The sequence below is a fragment of the Nerophis lumbriciformis genome, linkage group LG02 (assembly GCF_033978685.3).
Source record: "Nerophis lumbriciformis linkage group LG02, RoL_Nlum_v2.1, whole genome shotgun sequence".
In the NCBI taxonomy this organism is placed as follows: Eukaryota; Metazoa; Chordata; class Actinopteri; order Syngnathiformes; family Syngnathidae; genus Nerophis; species Nerophis lumbriciformis.
Genome location: NC_084549.2, coordinates 2,555,001 through 2,569,980, shown reverse-complemented (window position 1 = coordinate 2,569,980; position 14,980 = coordinate 2,555,001). Strand labels below are relative to the sequence as shown.

The 14,980-nt window shown below is 40.8% G+C and overlaps 1 protein-coding gene across 1 annotated transcript in view; it reads right to left on the bottom strand.

Moving 5' to 3' along the window:
• Positions 1–14,980, bottom strand: part of pibf1 (progesterone immunomodulatory binding factor 1) — a 137,895-nt gene that overhangs the window by 69,427 nt on the left and 53,488 nt on the right. Inside the window, exons 12-14 of the mRNA XM_061927332.2 lie at positions 12,058–12,223; positions 4,239–4,389; positions 4,027–4,117 (exon numbers count right to left, since the gene is read on the bottom strand). Coding sequence (XP_061783316.2) covers positions 4,027–4,117; positions 4,239–4,389; positions 12,058–12,223 — 408 coding nt within the window. The remainder of the gene's footprint in view (positions 1–4,026; positions 4,118–4,238; positions 4,390–12,057; positions 12,224–14,980) is intronic.

The following is a 14,980-nucleotide window of genomic DNA, read 5'->3' as shown; positions in this document are numbered from 1 at the left end:
AAATGTGTGTTTTACTCAATATTACAGTAACGTTCTTAGAATTGTCGGAGGCAGATATTTACATATATCCGAATTTAAGTTGTACTTCTTCCATTTCTTTGTCATATTTGAAAACAGCTCGTGTTTTCCATTTCTTCTCTTGATGCTCTGTCAGCAAGTATACTGTGTGTGTTAACCTTGAGTTCTTTGGAATGTGTTTTGACTAGCATTTGTTTCGTCTAGAGAGATGGGACGAGAGAGAGGGTGGTGGCGTTGGGAAGACAGACCATTTTGGGAGGCGCAATAGAATGTTCTAGGGTTAGACTGGTCTCAATCAATGTATATTGGCAAAGCTTTGAGAATATACAACAAAATACCTATTCTGTCCCTGGTGGTTTTTCAACTCAGCTTTAAGTGTCGGAAAGAACTTGGGAGCGAATTGTGACTTGAATTCCCTGGGAGGAACAACTGGTCCAAAACGCTCCCAAGTACACAATACAATGAATACAAATGCAACCTGTGAAGTCCAAAGCCCCTAAGGTTGTACAATTCAGAATTCCCCTAAAAATCCAGAGTGGAAATATGCCGCTGAAGTTGATCAAAACGTCCACATTTTAAATCTCCCTTTGCCCGCGACCTTTGGAATCCTACAACACTTTAGTACGTGTGACAATTATTCCAAAAGTAGAACTAACCCCAACAAGGAAGAGAAAGCAATAAAAATGTACTAAAGCATAACTCCTAAAGCAAACACGCAATATGTCTAATAATGCCTGTATTAATGTATCTTTGTGAGTTTTACTAGAAACATGTGCTTTTGTAAGGTTTGCTAAAACAAAAATGTGTGTTTTACGCAATTTGTCAGTAATGTTCTTAGAATCCTGAGATAATGCGAAAAAAGCAATAAAAAATGTACTCAAGCATAACTCTTAAACCACAAATGCAATGTCTAATTAAAGCTGCAAGCAGCATTGGTCGGGCCCGCGTATTTGGCAGGTGCTAGTCCTAACTGTCCCAATACTTTTGTCCAGTGATAGTCATAAGTGTCCCAATACTTTTGTCTACTTTTAGTCTGAAGTGTCCCAATACTTTTGTCTAGTGTACCTACCTTGTCTGCATTGTGTGGGCACGCTGGTGCTTCCTGCTTTTAAGCAGCCATCTTAAAAAAACAGCAGTGCAGCAGCATCAGCGCAGCAGGTCTTTGAAGGGTCATAAAATCAAAACCGGAGCAGTTAGAAAAAAAGCGCTTCTGTCATTGTAATCACAAGGGTTCAATCTCTCTCCTGTGTTAGTTTGAAGGCGAAACGACAAACGCGCTCAGAGGAGTTCGTTTCGTTTTTGAAGAAAGGTGACCGGTTTTTACAAAAAATTTGTTTTGAAGGGGGAATAGCAAACTTCCTGTTGATTTTTGCTGGGGGTTGTCAATTTATGAAATGTAGGTCTAAGTGAGACCTACGGAGAGGTTTTTGTTTCATGTCTCTCCGACCTTCCCAGTGGGAGTTACAGGCAGTTTTGTCATTTTTTTCTTCCGAGGAGCAGTTTTTTTCTCCGTTTTATTCAAAAATTGCTCTAGAGCGCAATTTTATGATTTGGGGTTAGGTTTTTTTTATTAGATCGCAATTTTTGCCAGTCCTGATGTGTGTGTTCAGTTTGGTGAGTTTTGAAGCATGTTAAAGGGGTCAAATTACAGCTCAAAAAGGCAACAGTGACTGTTTTTAGTACTTTTTTGTCTTGAAGGGGGAATTGCCAACTTCTTGTTGATTTTTACCCAAGAATATACAATTATTAGGTCTAAGTCAGACCTACATAGAGGTTTTTGTTTCATGTCTTTCCGACCTTCCTAGTGGGAGTTACAGGCAGTCTAGTTTTTTTTTTCCCTAGGGGGCGCTAGAGCGCAATTTTGATTTTTGCGGGGTTTTTTTTTATTAAAAGACAATTTTCGCAGGTCCTGATGTGTGGGTCAAATATGGTGAGTTTTGAAGCATGTTAAGTGGGTCAAATTAGTGCTCAAAGAGGCGGCGGAAGAAAAAGAATAAAGAATAAAACCTTACAAATACAATAGGTCCTTATGTTCCATTGTATAAGGACTCCCTTTGGGAGTCCTTATACAATGGGCCATGCGGGCCCTAATAATGCCTGTATTAATGTATCTTTGTGAGTTTTACTAGAAACATGTGCTTTTGTAAGGTTTGCTAACACAAAAATGTGTGTTTTACTCAATATGACAGTAACGTTCTTAGAATCCTGAGATAATGCGACAAAAAGCAATACAAAATGTACTCAAGCATAACTCCTAAAGCACACATGCAATGTCTAATAATGCCTGTATTAATGTACAGTGGGGCAAAAAAGTATGTAGTCAGCCACCAATTGTGCAAGTTCTCCCACTTAAAATGATGACAGAGGTCTGTAATTTTCATCATAGGTACACTTCAACTGTGAGAGACAGAATGTGAAAAAAAATCCAGGAATTCACATTGTAGGATTTTTAAAGAATATTTATTTGTAAATTATGGTGGAAAATAAGTATTAGGTCAATAACAAAAATTCAACTCAATACTTTGTAATATAACCTTTGTTGGCAATAACAGAGGTCAAACGATTACTATAGGTCTTTACCAGGTTTGCACACACAGTAGCTGGTATTTTGGCTCATTCCTCCATGCAGATCTTCTCGAGAGCAGTGATGTTTTGAGGCTGTCGCCGAGCAACACGGACTTTCAACTCCCTCCACAGATTTTCTATTGGGTTGAGGTCTGGAGACTAGCTAGGCCACTCCAGGACTTTCAAATGCTTCTTACGGAGCCACTCCTTCGTTGCCCGGGCGGTGTGTTTGGGATCATTGTCATGCTGGAAGACCCAGCCACGTTTCATCTTCAAAACTCTCACTGATGGAAGGAGGTTTTGGCTCAAAATCTCACGATACATGGCCCCGTTCATTCTTTCCTTAACACGGATCAGTCGGCCTGTCCCCTTAGCAGAAAAACAGCCCCAAAGCATGATGTTTCCACCCCCATGCTTCACAGTAGTTATGGTGTTCTTGGGATGCAACTCAGTATTCTTCTTCCGCCAAACACGACTAGTTGAGTTTATACCAAAAAGTTCTATTTTGGTTTCATCTGACCACATGACATTCTCCCAATCCTCTGCTGTATCATCCATGTGCTCTCTGGCAAACTTCAGACGGGCTGGCTTAAGCAGGGGGACACGTCTGGCACTGCAGGATTTGATTCCCTGTCGGCGTAGTGTGTTACTGATGGTAACCTTTGTTACTTTGGTCCCAGCTCTCTGCAAGTCATTCACCAGGTCCTCCCGTGTCGTTCTGGGATTTTTGTTCACCGTTCTCATGATCATTTTGACCCCACGGGATGAGATCTTGCGTGGAGCCCCAGATCGAGGGAGATTATCAGTGGTCTTGTATGTCTTCCATTTTCTGATAATTGCTCCCACTGTTGATTTTTTCACACCAAGCTGCTTGCCTATTGTAGATTCACTCTTCACAGTCTGGTGCAGGTCTACAATTCTTTTCCTGGTGTCCTTCGACAGCTCTTTGGTCTTGGCCATAGTGGAGTTTGGAGTCTGACTGTTTGAGGCTGTGGACAGGTGTCTTTTATACAGATAACCAGTTCAAACAGGTGCCATTGATACAGGTAACGAGTGGAGGACAGAAGAGCTTCTTAAAGAAGAAGTTACAGGTCTGTGAGAGCCAGAGATCTTCCTTGTTTGAAGTGACCAAATACTTATTTTCCACCATAATTTACAAATAAATTCTTCAAAATTCCTCCAATGTCCTGGATTTTTTTTTCACATTCTGTCTCCCACAGTTGAAGTGTACCTATGATGACAATTACAGACCTCTGTCATCATTTTAAGTGGGAGAACTTGCACAATCGGTGGCTGACTAAATACTTTTTTTGCCCCACTGTATCTTTGTGAGTTTTACTAGAAACATGTGCTTTTGTAAGGAAATGAAGTTGCATCGTAGCAACAATGTGTAAGGCGTTGTTTTCTTTTGTGCTGACTTTTTGAGCAAAACAGGGTCCATACCTCTGCTGAAGTCTCCTTTTAGCTGTGGTTGGAACGTTGGCTCCGTAGCCGTATGAGAATAGAACCCTCTCAGCTTCCTCCTCGTTCTCGACTGGACAGACGGGGGGAATGCAAGACGGTGGTCACACGGAGCCAAGTATTTACCTGCCTTCATTTGTGACTGACTAAGTGTTGGTGGGGTTATGACAGCACGATGACAGGGAGAGCCTCACTTTCAGCAGCCTGCATGGTGACCTGGTCCAGCTCTTGCTCCAGCTTCTCGTACGTCACCAGCCGAGACGCCTGCTCGGCATTCTGAGCGTGCAGCTCCGCCACGCGCTTCTCTGATGTCGTCTGCAGCCTGTAGAACTCCTGCGTGAGGACCTGTGATCACCAAGAAGGGGGAGAAAGTCAAAACGTAAATATGGAAATGTCATGGAAATGTGCACTCAAAAGGTCCCCTATTATGCAGATTTGACTCTTTGATGATGTTTTAACAATAAGTGTGGCTAGAGCCTGCTTATGATCGCCAAATGTGAAGATGGTAAACTACCGACCGGTGTCCCACCTTCCCTTTATTTCGAAAATCCTCGAAAAAATTGTCGCACAGCAGCTAAATGAACACTTAGTGTCTAACAATCTCTGTGAACCTTTTCAATCCGGTTTCAGGACAAATCACTCTACGGAGACAGCCCTCGCAAAAATGACTAATGATCTACTGCTAACGATGGATTCTGATGCGTCATCTATGTTGCTGCTTCTTGATCTTAGCGCTGCTTTCCATACCGTCCATCATAATATTTTATTAGAGTGTATCAAAACACGTATTGGTATGTCAGACTTAGCTTTGTCGTGGTTTAACTCTTATCTTACTGACAGGATGCAATGCGTCTCCCATAATAATGTGACCTCGGACTATGTTAAGGTAACGTGCGGAGTTCCTCAGGGTTCGGTTCTTGGCCCTGCACTCTTCAGTATTTACATGCTGCCGCTAGGCGACATCATACGCAAATACGGTGTTAGCTTTCATTGTTATGCTGATGACAGCCAACTCTACATGCCCCTAAAGCTGACCAACACGCCGGATTGTAGTCAGCTGGAGGCGTGTCTTAATGAAATTAAACAATGGATGTCCGCTAACTTCTTGCAACTCAACGCCGAGAAAACGGAAATGCTGATTATCGGTCCTGCTAAACACCGACATTTATTTAATAATACCACCTTAACATTTGACAACCAAACAATTACACAAGGCGAATCAGTAAAGAATCTGGGTATTATCTTCCACCCAACTCTCTCCTTTGAGTCACACATTAAGAGTGTTACTAAAACGGCCTTCTTTCATCTCCGTAATATCGCTAAAATTCGTTCTATTTTATCCACTAGCGACGCTGAGATCATTATTCATGCGTTCGTTACGTCTCGTCTCGACTACTGTAACGTATTATTTTGGGGTCTCCCTATGTCTAGCATTAAAAGACTACAATTGGTACAAAATGCGGCTGCTAGACTTTTGACAAGAACAAGAAAGTTTGATCATATTACGCCTATACTGGCTCACCTGCACTGGCTTCCTGTGCACTTAAGATGCGACTTTAAGGTTTTACTACTTACGTATAAAATACTACACGGTCTAGCTCCGTCCTATCTTGTCGATTGCATTGTACCATATGTCCCGGCAAGAAATCTGCCTTCAAAGAACTCCGGCTTATTAGTGATTCCCAGAGCCCAAAAAAAGTCTGCGGGCTATAGAGCGTTTTCTATTGGGGCTCCAGTACTATGGAATGCCCTCCCGGTAACAATTAGAGATGCTACCTCAGTAGAAGCATTTAAGTCCCATCTTAAAACTCATTTGTATACTCTAGCCTTTAAATAGCCCCCCTGTTAGACCAGTTGATCTGCCGTTTCTTTTCTTTTCTCCTCTGCTCCCCTGTTCCTTGTGGAGGGAGGGGGGGCACAGGTCCGGTGGCCATGGATGAAGTGCTGGCTGTCCAGAGTCGGGACCCGGGGTGGACCGCTCGCCTGTGCATCGGCTGGGAACATCTCTGCGCTGCTGACCCGTCTCCGCTCGGGATGGTGTCCTGCTGGCCCCACTATGGACTGGACTCTCACTATTATGTTAGATCCACTATGGACTGGACTCTCACTATTATGTTAGATCCACTATGGACTGGACTCTCACTATTATGTTAGATCCACTATGGACTGGACTTTCACTATTATGTTAGATCCACTATGGACTGGACTCTCACACTATTATGTTAGATCCACTATGGACTGGACTTTCACTATTATGTTAGATCCACTATGGACTGGACTCTCACACTATTATGTTAGATCCACTATGGACTGGACTTTCACTATTATGTTAGATCCACTATGGACTGGACTCTCACACTATTATGTTAGATCCACTATGGACTGGACTTTCACACTATTATGTTAGATCCACTATGGACTGGACTTTCACTATTATGTTAGATCCACTATGGACTGGACTTTCACAATATTATGTTGGATCCACTATGGACTGGACTCTCACAATATAATGCTAGATCCACTATGGACTGGACTCTCACTATTATGTTAGATCCACTATGGACTGGACTCTCACTATTATGTTAGATCCACTATGGACTGGACTCTCACTATTATGTTAGATCCACTATGGACTGGACTTTCACACTATTATGTTAGATCCACTATGGACTGGACTTTTACTATTATGTTAGATCCACTATGGACTGGACTTTCACAATATTATGCTAGATCCACTATGGACTGGACTCTCACTATTATGTTAGATCCACTATGGACTGGACTCTCACTATTATGTTAGATCCACTATGGACTGGACTCTCACTATTATGTTAGATCCACTATGGACTGGACTCTTACTATTATGTTGGATCCACTATGGACTGGACTCTTACTATTATGTTGGATCCACTATGGACTGGACTCTTACTATTATGTTGGATCCACTATGGACTGGACTCTCACTATTATGTTAGATCCACTATGGACTGGACTCTCACTATTATGTTAGATCCACTATGGACTGGACTTTCACTATTATGTTAGATCCACTATGGACTGGACTCTCACACTATTATGTTAGATCCACTATGGACTGGACTTTCACTATTATGTTAGATCCACTATGGACTGGACTCTCACACTATTATGTTAGATCCACTATGGACTGGACTTTCACTATTATGTTAGATCCACTATGGACTGGACTCTCACACTATTATGTTAGATCCACTATGGACTGGACTTTCACACTATTATGTTAGATCCACTATGGACTGGACTTTCACTATTATGTTAGATCCACTATGGACTGGACTTTCACAATATTATGTTGGATCCACTATGGACTGGACTCTCACAATATAATGCTAGATCCACTATGGACTGGACTCTCACTATTATGTTAGATCCACTATGGACTGGACTCTCACTATTATGTTAGATCCACTATGGACTGGACTCTCACTATTATGTTAGATCCACTATGGACTGGACTTTCACACTATTATGTTAGATCCACTATGGACTGGACTTTTACTATTATGTTAGATCCACTATGGACTGGACTTTCACAATATTATGCTAGATCCACTATGGACTGGACTCTCACTATTATGTTAGATCCACTATGGACTGGACTCTCACTATTATGTTAGATCCACTATGGACTGGACTCTCACTATTATGTTAGATCCACTATGGACTGGACTCTTACTATTATGTTGGATCCACTATGGACTGGACTCTTACTATTATGTTGGATCCACTATGGACTGGACTCTTACTATTATGTTGGATCCACTATGGACTGGACTCTCACAATATTATGTCAGACCCACTCGACATCCATTGCTTTCGGTCTCCCCTAGAGGGGGGGGGTTACCCACATATGCGGTCCTCTCCAAGGTTTCTCATAGTCATTCACATCGACGTCCCACTGGGGTGAGTTTTTCCTTGCCCTTATGTGGGCTTTGTACCGAGGAGGTCGTTGTGGCTTGTGCAGCCCTTTGAGACACTTGTGATTTAGGGCTATATAAATAAACATTGATTGATTGATTGATTGAAGGAAAATCTCTTCCCCCACTCGTTTGCTCCACTTTTGACAAACGCTTGCTTTTGAAGGGCCAGGTAGGCTTCGCTACACATCCTAAAAGGCAGTGGCGGGCCGTGCGTTTCCCACCTAGGCCTTCGGTGATGTCCGACTTCAATGGTTACCTCTCAAAATACAAGGGTGAACAAGGGGATGGGTCAAATGCAGAGGACAAATTGCACCACGCCAAGTGTGCATGTGACAATCATTAATACTTTAACTTTAACTTAACTTAAATACTCCCGTATTTTTCGGACTATAAGTCGCAGTTTTTTTTCATAGTTTGGTGCGACTTATACTCAGGAGCGACTTATGTGTGGAATGATTAACACATTAGCGTAAAATATCAAATAATATTATTGATGTCATTCACGTAAGAGACTAGACGTATAAGATTTCATGGGATTTAGTGATTAGGAGTGACAGATTGTTTGGTAAACGTATAGCATGTTCTATATGTTATAGTTATTTGAATGACTCTTACCATAATATGTTACGTTAACATACCAGTTGGTTATTTATGCCTCATATAACGTACACTTATTCAGCCTGTTGTTCACTATTCTTTATTTATTTTAAATTGCCTTTCAAATGTCTATTCTTGCTGTTGGCTTTTATCAAATACTTTTCCCCAAAAAATGCGACTTATACTCCAGTGCGACTTATATTTGTTTGTTTTTCCTTCTTTATTATGCATTTTCGGCCGGTGCGACTTATACTCCGGAGCGACTTATACTCCGAAAAATACGGTACTTGTTCCTCTTTATTTTGTCAAGTAATGCAAAGCAGACGTTGTGTTTGAGCAATATTGAAACACGATGATTTCAATATATTATGCGCACAATAAATGTGTTTTTGTGCACTTGTACAAAAACACATTATTACTCCTCTTGACAAAATTGCTGCAGTTCAGCTAAATGTGTTTTCTGACATGGACTTGTTTCTTCAGCATTGTCCACATGTTTAAGTCAGGACTTTGGGAAGGCCATTCTAAAACCTTCATTCTAGCCTGATTTAGCCATTCCTTTACCACGTTTGAGGTGTGTTTGGTGTCATTGTCCTGTTGGAATACCCAACTGCGCCCAAGACCCAACCTCCGGGCTGATGATGTTAGCTTGTCCTGAACAATTTGGAGGTAATCCTCCTTTTTCATTGTCCCATTTACTCTCTGTAAAGCAGCAGTTCCATTGGCAGCAAAGCAGGCCCTGAGCATAATACTACCACCACCATGCTTGATGGTAGGAATGGTGTTCCTGGGATTAAAGGCCTCACATTTTCTCTTCCAAACATATTGCTGGCTATAATTGGCCAAACAGCTCAATTTTTGTTTCATCTGACCACAGAACTTTCCTCCAGAAGGTCTTATCTTTGTCCATGTGATGTCAGTTGTAACAAAAATGGCCACAATACCCAGCAATATGTTTGGAGGAGAAGAGGTGAGGCCTTTAATCCCAGGAACACCATTCCCACCGTCAAGCATGGTGGTGGTAGTATAATTTTCACATTTTTCATTGTCCCATTTACCAGTTCCATTGGCAGCAATTTTGTCAAGAGGAGTGGTCAAAAATGCAAGCAGAAGCTTGTGGATGGCTACCAAAAGCGCCTTATTGCAGGTAAACTTGCCAAGAGACATGTAAGCAAATATTAACATTGCTGTATGTATACTTTTGACCCTCACATTTTCAGTAGAGCCATAATAAATTCATAAAAGAAGCAAACTTCATGAATGTTTTTTGTGACCAACAAGTATGTGCTCCAATCACTACATCACAAAACAATAAGAAATGATTGTAAAGTCAAGACAGCCATGACATGATGTTCTTTACAAGTGTACGTACACTTTTGACCACCACTGTATATGATAATGGGGGATAAGGGTCACCGGGGGATTGTTTTTAACTTTGTAAAGCACTTTGCGTTGCATTCCTTTTATGTATGAAAAAGCGCTTTATAAATAAAGTTTGATTGATTGATTGACATGTACGCGGATCTGAACACACATACTCAAATTGATATACAGACACACAAATGAGTACAAACGCACGCAAATTGGACTACAATAATAAGATTTCATGGGATTTAGCGATTAGAAAATATGAAATAATATTATTGATGTCATTGACGTAAGAGACTAGACGTATAAGATTTCATGGGATTTAGCGATTAGGAGTGACAGATTGTTTGGTAAACGTATAGCATGTTCTATATGTTATAGTTATTTGAATGACTCTTACCATAATATGTTACGTTAACATACCAGTTGGTTATTTTATGCCTCATATAACGTACACTTATTCAGCCTGTTTATTTTAAATTGCCTTTCAAATGTCTATTCTTGCTGTTGGCCTTTATCAAATACATTTCCCCCCAAAAAATGCGACTTATACTCCAGTGCGACTTATATATGTTTTTTTCCTTCTTTATTATGCATTTTCGGCCGGTGCGACTTATACTCCGGAGCGACTTATACTCCAAAAAATGCGGTAGTCCCATTTTGGCTGAATAAACATAAAGCACCTTGCATAAAATGTAAACTTGTCACGACTTGATCTTGGATGTTTGTTTTTCCGGGATGCAACGGAAAGTTGGCACGGGCGAGACGGGAATGAAGGTACATGATTTATTTAATATATCAAAAAAAAGCAAACGAAAAGCGCGCACAGTGGCGGAGAATAAACTATGAAACCAAAAGACTATAGCAAAAAGTACAAACGAAAAACACGCACAATGGCGGAGAACAAACTATGAAACCAAAAAGACTATAAACATGGAACAAAAACTTACTTGGCTTGGACAAAATTAGTTGCATGAAGAATGGACATGGAAAGAATGGACAGAGCATAAATGTGGTGAGGTCGTCAGAAAGACAAACTGAAAAACACTGAACTTAAATACTACAGACATGATTAACGAAAACAGGTGCGTGACTCAAGACGTGAAACAGGTGCGTGACGTGACAGGTGAAAACTAATGGGTTGCTATGGTGACAATCAAGAGTGCACAATGAGTCCAAACGTGGAACAGGTGAAACTAATGGGTAATCATGCAAACAAGACAAGGGAGTGAAAAGCCAGAAACTAAACAAAACATGACTTAAAACAAAACATGATTACACAGACATGACAAAACTAACTTAAACAGCATTTAGGCTCCTACAATCAGTGATGAAGAAGAAGAAAAAAAGCAAACGTGATGCATTTTTGAAATTAATGCGCTGCTATGCTTAAAATAGGTAAATAATAAATGTTATTATAAATGTTACTACAGTACATATATACTTACATTATGTATATAAAACCTTCACGGTGTTTGGATGTTTTTTAAGGGCTTTATATATAATATAATATTTACAATGCATTAAAAAAATCCATCTGTCGTCTTGTCTCTAATAAAGATTGTGAACGATAGACAAAATTCCCAAAAAAGTGCAGTTCCCCTTTAAGAAAAACAGCTGCCATTCACCAGCAGCAAACTTACACACACCCTGACACTGTTTTTGCCTGTCTGTCTCTCATCTTACTCATACTACGACTTAATGAGTTACTCTTGAGCGCCGCGCTGAGATAGACGTGTGAGGCAAAAGAACGAATGGAGCTTGAGGGGCGGTCATGACGGATGACTCAAAGAAAATGGGTTGTGAAAGTGTTGAAAAGTCTCACCCTGATGACGGAGAACACAGCAATGAGTCTGAGAGACAGAATAACTTCCAGACAAAAATAAAGGCGACGTTATCGGTGTTACTGCCATTGTAGCTAGTGAGCAACATTCCATGTTGTCTAAACCACCGCAATCTCCAAATTATTTTCAGCTCGATGACGCAATCCCCACTGAGGGGATTGCGTCATCTCAGTGAGAAGTTGTCGGCGGCTCGGCTTGATCGTCTTGTGACAGTTTTTTTTTTATTTTATTTTTTTTTGGAGTACCTCCAGTTTTTTCTGCTGTTTTTCACACTCCATCTGGCACTGGGCCAGAGCCTTGTCCGTCTCCTCCTTCAGCATCTGAGCACGCTCGGCTTCGAAGGAGTGCAGCTTGGCCTGGTTGGACAACTCGGCCACCCGGCTGTCGGTGCCGAGCTGCAGCTGGCGAAACCTGGAGGAAGGAGAGGCGGAGAGTTAATGCAGACTCCCCTGAACAACTTAAGCGGCGACCGCGTCCTCGGCCAGTGTTGACTCAAAGCACATGTTTCAATATTAAAGGATATCTTCTGGCTACAAAAAGACTGCAACTGTGCGTAAAAGGAGGAATTAATTTCATTCTCCACTTATGCGTACCTGCCAACTTTTGAAATCAGAAAAACCCAGTAGCCAGGGTCCAGGGGCCGCAGGCCCCGGTAGGTCCAGGACAAAGTCCTGGTAGGGGGTTCCTTCGCCCCCCGACGCAAAATGATTATTAGCATTCAGACTGTATTTACAACATTAATAATATTTACATACTATGCAAATATAAAAAAGGTAAGCTTTCAGTTATTTATTAATTTTTTTTAATTTCATTATTCACTTCAAGTTATTACAGTATGTCTCTACAGTTAATTTTTTTAAATTAATTTGGGCCAAAGGGAGCACTTTAAATTTTTACACACACTTGTTATTTCATATGTTGACCAGACGCGAGCACTTAAAATTTGTACACACACTTGTTATTTCATATGTTGACCAGAGGGGAGCACTTCAAATTTTTACACACACTTGTTATTTCATATGTTGACATACCTGCCAACTTTTGAAATCAGAAAAACCTAGTAGCCAGGGTCCAGGGGCCACAGGCCCCGGTAGGTCCAGGACAAAGTCCTGGTGGGGGGTTCAGGCTTCGCCCCCCCGACGCAAAATGATTATTAGCATTCAGACAGGTTAAAATGTTGCTAAAACCATCACTTTTCTATCAGTCACAGTGACTTTTCAAAACAAAAATATTACAGCAAAAATCATATGGGTTGATTGACATGTTTATTCTGTAAGCTAACTTCAATAGTTTGAAATTATTTTGACCGTTAATGCCAGTTATCCTGTCAACCTTTCACAAGACTTCAATTTGTTAATTGAAAGTATAAACACTTTTTACAGTAAACAAATGGTAAAACAGTACTAAACAATTCCATTGGTGTCATTATTAACTTTCTGTCCAAGCTTGTATAATCTACTGCCTTGTTCAATTGTAAAAAATATTCTGTGCCTAAAATTCACATTTCTATCACAATTATCATACTGTAAACATGGTAAGCTAACTTCATTAAAATTAATAGTCCTGTCAATAGCATGGAATTACAATTCAAATGTAGTTTTTTTGTAAGCCTTTCAAAAGAATTCAAAATATGAAAAATGAATGAAAATTAATTGAAGCCATCAGACACTTGAAAAGTGGCACATCACATCTCTAATGTAATCATTTGAACTTTTCAACAGAAATAGCACTGCAAAAATATTAAGGACATACTTCTGTATTTTGGTAGTTATGCTGTCAACATTTAACAAGATTTCTTCAACTTGGACTTGAAAGCATAAATAGTATAAACACTTTTAACAGTATAACAGTACTAAACAATTCCAATAGATAACATTGGTGTCATTACCTTTTTGTTTGCTCAATTATTGCCTCCGTAAATAAAACTTCGGCATTCATCACATCCAAAGAATCTGTTTGGGCGACGAAAAACGTTGAAAGTTTTCCACTTGTATCGCTAGCAACGGCATTAGACTTGTGTTTTTTTGTCCCAACGTGGTCTTTTACATCGCTAATTCCTCCGTGTCCGATCGAAAAATCTTGTCTGAACAAGGTGCGATTCGCGTAGTTTTCACCCTTTTTGGAAGGGATAATTATTCCCGGATAGGCTTTTGAATATTCTTCACGGAATGACTGCGGTTTTCTTTTCGGTTTAAGACTCGTTTGCCATTTTTCTCCGGCTGATTCCATGATCGTTCGCTCGTTTGGAAACAATGGCAACTGGTGCCTCGTGCTTGGCAGCGGTGCTATAAATAACCTCGCGCATGGCATTCGGAATGGCTCGATAGGAAGTTACGGGAAGCAGTGTCGATTGTCATTGTTGTTACGCGATTTCGTGAATACAACTTTTAAAAAATTTTTTTTTTTTTAATGAATGAAAAACCGTATTTTTTATCACTGCAACCGTAACCCGGAATAGTTTGATGAAAACCGTACTAATTACGGGAAAACCGGAGTAGTTGGCAGGTATGCTTATGGTTGGTTGGTTTCTTCTACATCAGGGGTGTCAAACTCGCTTTCATTGAGGGCCACATTGCAGTATGACATTGCAGATCTGACCAGAAGGTCTTATCTTCATCCATGTGATGTCAGATGAAACAAAAATGGAGCTGTTTGGCCAAAATACCCAGCAATATGTTTGGTGGAGAAAAGGTGAGGCTTTTAATCCCAGGAACACCATGCCCACCGTCAAGCATGGTGGTGGTAGTATTATGCTCTGGGCCTGTTTTGCTGCCAATGGAACTGCTGCTTTAAATGGGACAATGAAAAAGGAGGATTAGCTCGATTAGCTAAAATCATCAGTCCGGAGGTTGGGTCTTGGGCGCAGTTGGGTGTTCCAACAGGACAATGACCCCAAACACACCTCAAAAGTGGTAAAGGAATGGTTAAATCAGGCTAGAATGAAGATTTTAGAATGGCCTTCCCAAAGTCCTGACTTAAAGGTGTGGACTAGGGCTGAAACGACGCGTCGACGTAGTCGACGTCATCGGTTACGTAAATACGTCGACGCCGTTTTTGTGCTTCGACGCGTCGCATATATACGTCACACTACTGTCATGGCGGAGCGCAAAGCAGACGATGCGAGCGGTGCGAGCGAGGGGGAAAAAGCACGCCAAAAGTCGTCAAAAG